This window comes from Lolium rigidum, chromosome 5 (assembly GCF_022539505.1).
Source record: "Lolium rigidum isolate FL_2022 chromosome 5, APGP_CSIRO_Lrig_0.1, whole genome shotgun sequence".
In the NCBI taxonomy this organism is placed as follows: Eukaryota; Viridiplantae; Streptophyta; class Magnoliopsida; order Poales; family Poaceae; genus Lolium; species Lolium rigidum.
The window spans coordinates 175,003,059-175,014,094 of record NC_061512.1 but is presented as its reverse complement, the minus strand read 5'-3'; the positions used below and the strand labels follow the sequence as shown (position 1 = coordinate 175,014,094).

The 11,036-nt window shown below is 48.1% G+C and overlaps 1 protein-coding gene across 1 annotated transcript; it reads right to left on the bottom strand.

The window, feature by feature from the left end:
* Nucleotides 1-1,318: 1,318 nt before the first annotated feature.
* LOC124655095 (delta(8)-fatty-acid desaturase 2-like) lies at nt 1,319-3,076 on the bottom strand. The gene has a single exon (XM_047194057.1). It carries the CDS (start codon nt 3,000-3,002, stop codon nt 1,590-1,592), a length of 1,413 nt encoding a protein of 470 aa, XP_047050013.1. The 5' UTR covers nt 3,003-3,076; the 3' UTR covers nt 1,319-1,589.
* Between the last annotated feature and the right edge of the window lie 7,960 nt (nt 3,077-11,036).

The following is an 11,036-nucleotide window of genomic DNA, read 5'->3' as shown; positions in this document are numbered from 1 at the left end:
AGATCATCATATTTGATTTCATTTTAGGGCTTAATACAATTTTGGTTTTCTTTTCTGAGTTTTTCTACATGATCCAAGGGGTTTCTTAGTTCCACAGCCTCGTCCTCGTCCGCTCTCCGTTCCCGCTTTGTGTTCGTGCCATATTCAGCATGTATCTGGTACCATGATTTTATATTTGTTTCTGCTTCCGCAAAAAATTATTTGAAAACAAATGTGTCCTTCCATTTCCACCACCAGGTTGCATATATATAGGGGAGGCTATCATTGTTGATACACTAAAACTGAATATCGTATTGGCTGGGAATAACAGTCACCTGTATTGAATTGAGCACTGAATACAGCCTACTGCAGTTGGAATATTCGATCGATTATATGACCACATCTTCAGGTTCTCAGGTTACAGACGTTGGGTCATTTTCCGGACAGCGCGCTGAATTAATTTCCACCGAATTGCTGAATTTAATGCAAAATTCAATCGAATTTCGTAGACTGATCCAATGGCCCCCAACGTGTATGTCAGGGTTAAGACAACTAGTAGATCAAGGTGGGGGCTACGCATTCCGACAAAAAGTACTACTGTAGTATTCTAGACAACAAGGCAAGGACCCCCAACGTGTATGTCAGGACGAAATACTCTTGTGGTATGCAAACAGACATGGTGCCGTGGGCATGCCGCGGGCGCGGGGCAGCTCACATGCGCCGCACGCTGACGCTGCTAACCACCAGTGACGAATCATAGGCGCCTGTGAGAATATCTTGTGGGAATCGGACAAGGACACCAAAGAAATGGCTGTATTTCGTACAGCGATGCAGGCTCAACAGGGACACACACTCGGAAATAAGCGGCCAGGGGAACACGATGCGCGTCGCTTGGCCCTAGCAGATCTGTAGATCACATCCCACAATTGTTTTTGACTCGACGAAGTAGCAAAATGGCCCTAGTTTTATTCAACGTTACCACGAAAAGAGTAATACGCCAGTAGCATGAAAGTCTCGATGAACGTGCTGCTCATAGATCTGAAACCCTGATCATGCATAACCAGAAGCATTCAACAAGCCCACAGAAATAGGAGAATCAAGGGGAATGGATGTATGCCCTGTATGCACATACCAGAAATTACCACTTCAGTTCAGTCTCGAATGGATTTCGTATAAAGATGACTGAATGTTTATTCCTGGAACAGATAGGCTGTTCTCAAATTGGGATTCAACACAGGCATGCCAGAAAACATTACCCACCCCCAACCATGGATTAAGCTTACAATTTCATGAGATCTGCTCAATGCAAGCAAGATGAAATGGAAGTAATCATAACCCATAAATTAATTATAATGATATAAAGCAATTGCTATTGTAATGGTTTACCGTGACAGGGAGAACCTAAATGTGGTGTACAGGTAGACAATTGAAGCATGAACAACTAGCTCTTCAACTGCAGAAGAGAGTCACTCACTCGGGAAACACGAAAAATCCGATACAGCTCCAACAGGTGAAAGGATCAAATCTCTCTACACAATCGAGAAGCACTCAGATAACTTCATGCCGACAAGCCTGGATAATGCTAGCAATTGCCTGGTACTCAGATAACCTCATCCAAGAGTGTTAACAGCTTCCCAGACCAAATTCCTCCGCGCGGCACCGGTAGTGGCTTGCCTAGCCTGCATTGCTGCAGCCCTTAGCGTCTTGACCGTCATCACATTTGCCTCCCAGAACGTCGCGGCGCCGTAATGCAGCCCGTGCTTCTTGCAGAGGTCGCGCACAAACGGCGCGACCATCCTGTAGTGTTGCCGGGGCAGGCGAGGGAACAAGTGGTGCTCGACCTGGAACTGCAGGCCGCCGTGGAACCAATCCATCCACGGCGGGCACTTGATGTCGAGCGTGCCGGCGGTCTGCCTCTCGAACCAGTCGTTCCCCTTTGGTGGGCCGAGATACACCTCGGCTGAGAAGTGGTTCAGGGTGAACTGCACATGCTGAAGCCCCGTGACGAAGAAGCCGACGAGCACGAACGCCACCCTCTCCCACCAGCTCGGCAGGGTGGAGATCAGCAAGGGGTACCAAATCCAGAACGCGGTGACTCCGGCGACCTCCAGCCACCGCTGCTGCACCTTCTTGTGCGTGATGAGGAAGACGATCGACTGCACCATGAGATTGATCCTGGCGAAGCCCATGACCGGGTAGTAGGTCCAGTGCTGGTAGCTGACGAAGAACTTGGATATGGCGTCGAAGGCGAGGGTGCGCTCGTAGCAGACGGACCAGATGTTGTTGAAGAGCTTGGTGGAGACGGCGAAGAGCGGCAGGTGCTGGAGGTCCGGGTCGTGGTCGAGGCTGTTGCAGGCGATGTGGTGCGTGTTGTGGTTGTACTTCCACCAGGCGATGCCGAGGCCGGTGAGGCAGTTGCCGGTGATGATCTGGATGAGGCGGTTGAGGGCCGGGTGGGTGGTGAGCTCGTGGTGGCCCGAGTCGTGGCCGATCCAGCCCGACTGGATCCAGATGAAGCCAATGAGGCCGCCGGCGAAGAGGTGGGCCCCGGTGGAGGCGCAGGCGAGGGTGCAGTAGAGGGCGAGGGAGAAGAGGACGGACATTGCGGCGAGCTGGACCTTGGGCATGGGGCCTACGCGCTCGAAGAGGCCCGCGGAGGAGAGCTGCGCGAGGAGGCGGCGGAAGTCGGCGGAGGCCGGCGAGACGGTGTAGTCGGAGAGGCGGCCGACGAAGAAGCGGCGGAGCAGCGGGCGCACGGAGGGCGGGTGGTAGGCCATGAAGGCGTCGGTGGCGTCCTGGCCGGCGAGGGTGAGGAGCGGGACCTCGCCGCCCGGGTGGCGGCGCAGCCAGGGCGTGACGTCGTAGACGTCCCCGGAGATGGAGATCCAGAGGTCGTCGGCGGCGTTGTGCGCGCTCATCTCCTTGGAGGAGATCATGCGGACGTCCCCGCCGGCGTCCTTGGTGGCGGGCGGCATTGCGTCGGCGGCGGGCGCCGTGGCGTCGGTGAGGCCCGTGAGGGCCATCGGTGGCGCGGATTTGGGCTGCAGGGCGAGGATGAGAGGTCAGGAAGAAGCGAGGGGTGGGGAGATCGGATCTTAAACGAGGAGGAGCGGAGCGGTGGTTTGTTAGGGAGGGGTGGGGCAAGTCCTTTCTTCTTTCTTTTAAGAGTTTCTGCCTGTCGTCCTCCTCCTCCTCGCCCTCGATCTGATCTTACCTTTTTTTTTTTTTTTAGATGATCGTTTTCTATGTGCTGATACGACCTGATCGACCCCTACCAGTGTATTAATCTACAAAAATGAAGATTGACATATAAGGACATTTTAAAAATTGGGCTTAATTTCTCCGTTTTGATCCTTTAGCTGACACGGAGACTTTTTTTCGACAAATATCATACATTAATATCGTGAAAATATCAATTAAACTCAGCCTCTGTAACAACGTATTGCCCAACATCTCTAAAAGCGACGGCTCTAAGAAGAGATTAGTGCACAAACGTCGTCATGAGATTTGCCTCATTTGGACCATATCACTCAACTATGTTTTTCACAAGGCGGAGGCGGTTCTAGTTATTTAACAAGGATTGTTGCTTCTCTTTGTTTTTAACAAGGATTATTGCTTCTCTTTGTTTTTCCACATTCCGATGTTATTTCACCTAGTATTATATTTTGCCATGTTACTCTAACCATATTTTTTTGTTCCCACAGGTGTTAGACTTCTTAATGAAATATTGTTTACCACTCCAGCACAATTAGAGGCTCACCAATCTTGCAGGTTTGGGATCATGGGAAAACCTTGAGCTCATTGCACATTGTTGTCAGAGTCGCCCTTTACAAACTTAGTTAGGTATCTCATCTTATCCATAGGTGCACAAGGACTGGTCATATTACATGTTACGTGAAACGATAAATTCAGGTCATAAGATCAATTTTGTTTTGTGACACTCCTTTAGTACTTCTGCTTATCCTGTTGTTCAATTTGCTTCACAAGAAATGCTATATATCATTTTAAAGATCCCTAAAAAAACATTGGTGTTAGTCATGATTATTGCTCGATGTGTTCTTCCTATGAATACAATTTTCACTTAGATCGCCTCAATTCTGGCCATTGTGTACAACAACAAAAAACATAGTCATGGTTTAATGAATTTTCTAATTTATGTAAGAAGTTTAATCTGATAAAGATGAGTAGTTTATTTTTCTTGCTTAAGTATGATTTTAATGATTCCGGGGACACCAATTTAGTTTCTTCCATTGAATCTTCATGATAACTGCAGTGTTTCAAGCAGATAATGGGAGTTTCTTTTCCATCTACTGAGGTCTTGAATATTAAGAATTTATTAGTCCTGTGGATGACTTGCAATCTTTGGAAGCAGGGTTTACTTTGGAAGAAATAGAGGGAGTGGTTAAACATATTAAGTTACACAAAGCCCCTGGCCCTGATGGTTTCAATGGCATGTTCCTCAAGCAGTGTTGGCATATTGTTAAGGATGATTTTGTGCAGTTGTGTAAGGATTTCCATCAAGGAACCACTCCATTGCAGAGCATTAATGGGTCTTTTATTATCCTGGTTCCAAAAATGAAATATCTTGAGACTGTTAATGATTTCAAGCCCATTTCCCTTACATATTCATGCATTTATGCTCGTAGCCTATATTTGCATCCATTCCATAGTTGAATGTACTAGGACGTCGCCTAGAGGGGGGGTGAATAGGCGGTGTATAAAAACTTCTACTTGAGAGCTGAACTAGGCTGAATAAAACTACTAAGTGTTTACTAGTTTAGCTCAAAGCCTAACAACTAAGGGTTTGCCTAAGTGCTCCAACAACCTATGCTAGCATGATGAGCAACAAGGTGATAACAAGATAGGTATAGCACATCAAGCAAGATAGATATCACAATGTAAAGCGCATAGGTAAAGGAGCTCGGGTTGAGAAGTAACCGGTGCATGAGGAGACGACGATGTATCCCGAAGTTCACACCCAAGGGTTCTACGTCTCCGTTGGAGCGGTGTGGAGGCACGAGGCACTCCAATGAGCCACTAGGGCCACCGTATTCTCCTCGAGCCTTTCCTCCAAGGAGGAAAGCCTCGATCCACTAAGGGACCCTTGAGGGTGGTCACCGAACCCGTACAAGCTTGGGCAAACTCCCAAGTATCAAGCTTGAGGCAACTCCACAACACGGAGGCTCTCAAGTACAAGGACACAAGAGGCTACAACACGCCACACCGGCACCAAAGCCACCAAGACACCAACGCGCCACAACCGGATCCAAAACCACAAAGTCTAACACACTCCACAAAGGCAACAACGCCACAAGACACTAGTAGGAAAAGCCTCATCAGTGGCGCACCAAAAATGGATTCTGTGGCGCATGGGAGCTGCGCCACAGAAACGTCGCCACAAAAATAAGGTTTCTGTGGCGCACCTTCCCGTGCGCCACAGAATTAAGGTTTCGTGGCGCACTTGTTCTTAGGTGCGCCACGGAAAAGCGTGCGCCACGGAATTGGTTTTTAGTGCGCCACGGAATTTGCTTGTATTATACACGATTTTGTTCGCACTGCTATACACATGCGGTTTATAGACAGCAATACGGATACACGGAGTTATATACGAGCAACATTCGAGATATAATATAAATATCATGTACATTGCACGGATATAACATAGACATCATCATCACATTACTTAGAACCCGATCGAGATACATATATAGTGGCAAGTGTCAAATGTTTTGCATACAACTCTTAATTCATACAAAATTCACAATTTCAAGATACAAAGTAGTCTTCATCCGGTTCCTCCTTTGCTCCGTCATCTCTACCCACCGAGCTCGCTTGCATCGGGGTCCTTCATCCAGTTCCTACTATGATGAAAATGGAAGAAAGTGAGACCAACAAGTCCGATGCACAAGAGAAATGGAATAAATGCCTCATACATTGTTGGTCAACACAAATATTAACATTCGGGGACGGTGTAAGTGAGACCAAGTCCGATGCACAAGAGATTGATATTTGTGCTATCTTACCAGGCTCACTTACGCCGCCCCCGAGTGTACGGTGACCAAACATTTTAGTCATCGGCATTTTGAAAATCTCAAAGCAAATGGAATGACAAAATGGAATAAGTGCCTCATACATTGTTGGTCAACACAAATATTAACATTTAGAGATGGCGTTAGTGAGACCAAGTCCGATGCACAAGAGATTGATATTTGTGCTATCTTACCAGGCTCACTTACGCCACCCCCGAGTGTACGGTGACCAAACATTTTAATCATCGGCATTTTGAAAATCTCAAAGCAAATGGAATGACAAAATGGAATAATTGCCTCATACATTGTTGGTCAACACAAATATTAACATTTAGAGATGGCGTAAGTGAGACCAAGTCCGATGCACAAGAGATTGATATTTGTGCTATCTTACCGAGCTCACTTACGCCACCCCCAAGTGTACGGTGACCAAACATTTTAATCATCGGCATTTTGAAAATCTCAAAGCAAATGGAATGGCAAAATGGAATAAGTGCCTCATACATTGTTGGTCAACACAAATACTATGGTCAGAAACCATAGTTGCAGTATACACCGCCGTATACTTTGCAGAAGGGCCCCCTTTCCCCGGTCGGCGTTCCGTCAACGGGTGCTTGACGACACAACAACGCCGATCTGCATCTCCGGCGCGGAACCACGCCGGTCCCTCGCTGTCCGATGCGTGAACGAGTCCTTGATGCAAAGACCGTGCCGGCCTGCCCAGCATTATGCCGGGCCGTGTTGCCGCGCTTCAAACCATGTGTCCAGTGATCGACACGGCCTGAAGCACGACAACAGGGGTCGGCATGATGCTAGGGAGGCTGGCACCGTCTTCGCATTAAGGACTCGTTCACGTACTGGACGGCGAGAGAAGAAAAGTGGTGCTGCGCCGGAGAGGCATGTCGGCGTTGTTGTCTCGTCAAGGACTCGTTCACGGAACGGCGGCTAGGGAAAGGGAGCTCGTCTACAAAGTATATTGCGGCGTATAGGTGACCAAACATTCTAATCATCGGCACTAAAATGGAAGAAAGAGCCAAGTGGTATCTCAACTAGATATCATATGCCTCATACTTTGTTGGTCGAAAGAAATATTAACATTCCGGGATGGGGTCGGTGAGGCCGGGTAGGATGCACAAGAGATTGATATTTGTGCCATCGCACCGGGCTCATCGGCCCCACCCCGAGTGTACAAGTGACCAAACAATTTAATCATCGGCACTAGCTAGAATGGAAGAAAGGCCAATGCAATTAAGAAGTAGCTAGTATGAACTAAATGGAATGCCTCATACTTTGTTGGTCGAAACAAATATGAACATCCCGGGATGGCGTTAGTGAGGCCAGGTAGGATGCACAAGAGATTGATATTTGTGCCATCACACCAGGCTCACTAGCGACACCCTGGAGTGTACAGTTGACCGAACATTCTAATCATCGGCACTAAAATGGAAGAAAGAGCCAAGTGGAGCACACATAGCATGCATGGAGCAGATGCTCCAAAGGGATTATTCATCACTTGGTATATAGACCAAGTGATGCTGGCAAAAGAGAGGCCAATCAAGAACCAGTAAATCCAGTAAGTGATAGATATGCCTAAACAAGCAACAACACATAGCATATCCCAGCTAACCGGATGAGACAAGTCTTGGTAGCCAAGCTGAATCACCTAGCACCACCTAGCCTTTTAAAACCATCGAAACAGTCCTTTTTCTTCAAAGGATACCACAGTGGCATTCATTTACATGATCCCCTACTGTGGATATCTCTATTTTCATCAAAGCCAACAAGAAATAGAAATTTATCATTACTCGGTTGAGTTCAAAACAAAGCTGGGGTACCATAAGGGATTATTCATCACTTGGTAGTAACCAAGTGATGCTGGCAAGAGAGAGGCCAAGCTCGAGCTAGTCAATCCAGTAGAGATGGATATGCATAAGTAAGCAAGAACACATAGCCTATCCAAGTTAACCGGATAAAACCAACCTTGATAGCCAACTTAATAACCTAGCATCACCTAGTCTTTTAAACCATCGAAACTTCCCATTTTCTTCAAAGGATACCACAGTGGCATTCATTTACATGATCCCCTACTCGTGGATATCTCTATTTTAGCATACCATAAGCTCACAAGAATCCATCAAGTAAATATGTACGGAGACATAGCAACGACCATGTCAAACACAAGCACATAGGGTGGAATAACAATGTTTGGTCATCATTTAATCATAGACCAAGTGAAGCCCGGTACAAATGGCAAGGACCAGGAATTTGACCAACTCAAGTCACCATGGTTATGCCAACCAATTGAATAGTAGCATCTTCCAAATGGAACTAGGAAGGAAACCATCCCGAGATGATTTACCAAGCCGGCAGTTCATGACTCGCAAAGGCCAATTCAACCACCAAACCATCCAAACCACCAAGCCTACACACTTATCATTACCCAACAGGATTCAAAATGAAGCTAGGGTCCCCAACAATAGTTGGCATCCATCTAGCTTAAGTAAATACGAGTAATAGAATCATTACTGCAAAGTAGTTCATCTCAATTATCTACATTAACAAGATAAAGTTTCACGAGATAAATGAATTAGTCAACTCGCTAGGCAACGAGGATGCTTGGCAAGCATCATGCATCCATTCATATGCTTTTCAAAGCATAAGCAACCACCAAGTACATGGTGAGAAGCTATACAAATCAAGCAACAACACAAGTATATCAAGCAACATGCATAGATAGAGAAAGTAGTAAGTAATTATCAACCAATTGGTGATCAAATGATCACCGGAGCTTGCAAACACAAGCCATAGGGGCAGCGGAGGAGGAATTAAGAGGGAGAGGAGGGGAGGGGAGAGAGAGCACCGATGCCAGGGGTGGAGGACGAGCTTGAAGATGACGGCAGGGGTGGAGGAGGAGGAGGAGGCGGCGGATCCTCCACCTTGCCGCGACGGCGGCCCCTCCTCGCGGCGGCCCCTCCTCGCCGTAGGGGCAGCTTGTGCTGCAGGTGGCGGGGATGGGAGGACCGCGGCGGCATGCACCCCTCACGGAGGAAGGCGGCGGCGACGGCGGCGGCGACGACCATGGAGGATCCAGGCGACCACGGAGGAAGGCGGCGGCGGCGGATCCAGGCGACCACGGAGGAGAGGGGAGAGGGGAGAGGGGAGGAATCCTCCAGGCGACCACGGAGGAAGGCGGCGGTGGCGGATCCAGGCGACCACGGAGGAGAGGGGAGAGGGAGAGGGGAGGGGCTCGGGAGGGAGAGAGGTGAACAGGGCGGGGAGGGCACGGGCGAGATGATATAAGTCCCTTAATTCCGTGGCGCACCGGAGAAGGTGCGCCACGGAATCAACTACTTCCGTGGCGCACCAAAGCCGGTGCGCCACGTAAAAGTTATTTCGTGGCGCAGCACGACATGTGCGCCACAGAAATACCTACAGTAATAAATGGTGGTGGCAGGATGTGGGCCCCACAAAGTTTCTGTGGCGCACTACCCAAGCGTGCGCCACAAAATTAAGCTATTTCTGTGGCGCACCTAGTATGGTGCGCCACAAAATAATATTCTGTGGCGCATTTTTAGTTGTGCGCCACAGAAATAAGCTCTGCCTATAAGGGTTTTCCTACTAGTGAGAGGCTACCACGCCACAAAGACGACAAGGCCACAAAGGCTACAAGGCCACAAAGGCTAGAACACCACAAAGGCAACAAGGCCACTAAGGCAACAACACCACTAAGGTCAACATGCCCTCTACGAGATCGAAACCACGGAGAGAACCCAAACCGATGCACCTAATGCAATGGCTAAGAACACCACTAAGATGCCCAAGTTCTTCTCTCCCAAATTCCAACAAAGCTACAAAAGCTATTGGGGGAATAAGGGAGGAAGAACAAATATGTGGAGAAACACCAAATAACTCCAAGATCTAGATCTAGCAAGATCCCCTCACTTGGAGAGGGATTCAATTGGTGAAGCTCTAGATCTAGATCTCCTCTATCCTTTCCCCCAAAAATATGCAAGAAATAGTGAGGGGATCAAGAGGAGGAAGAAACAACTCAAGGTCAACAATGGAGGAGAGAGAATGGAGGGGAAGAAGTGGTTGGGTCGGAGGTGGAAGAGAGGTATAAATAGGGGCCCAGAAATATAGCTGTTGGGGCAGAAAAACGGTCAGATTCGCGCCCGAGCGGTACTACCGCTTGTCAAAGCGGTACTACCGCTCGCGCACAAACTGAGCAGATAACGGACGAAAAGATTCCCCAAACCTGTAGTACCGCTCTGCGGAGCGGTACTACCGCTTGTGTCCAGATCTGAAGAAAAGCAGAAGAGAGAGAAGCAGAATTGGGGCCATGCGGTAGTACCGGGCCTGGTACCGGCCTGGTACCGTAACTGGGTTACGGTACTACTGGGCCGGTACCGGCCTGGTACCGCTTCGAGTCTAGTAAGCCTGGAAGGCTGATGCGGTACTTGGGCCGGTACCGCCAGCGGTAGTACCGCCCGGCCCAAAGCAATTTCCTTTTTCTTTTTCAAATATGACGATACGGAAAACACGATATCTTGAGCTAGGAAACTCGAATGACATGAAACCAATTTTGCTGGAAAGAGGACGACGAGAGCTATCACTACAAAAAGTGAAAATATGGAAAAGAGTGAGTGATGATTTTCTCATGGTCATAGAGGTGTAACCTCTCAATATGGTATATCGGGAAAATCATCACCCTCGCACATGCAACATGCGATGCATCCGGAATCCGTTTCCGACGAGCTAGAGCTTGTCATGAGAATGAACACAATCTCTCGAACATCTAAAGGATAAGAACCAAGAACAACCGATAAACACAATGCTATGCATGCAAGGTTTGAAGTCTCTCCGATGATGCGACCTACTATCCTATCGAGCACAAACCTTATCCTTGCGCGTTCCTCTTGAGTCGGCAAGCTTCGTCTTCATCCTCTTGAAACTTGTACATGCCACCGTCTTCCTCCAACATACACGCCACCATCTTTATCCATCTTCTACGCCGTCTTCTCTCTTCAT

Bases quoted from the DNA above. Each gene is read 5' to 3' on its own strand.
- LOC124655095 (XM_047194057.1), bottom strand. From the start codon at position 3,002: ATGGCCCTCACGGGCCTCACCGACGCCACGGCGCCCGCCGCCGACGCA.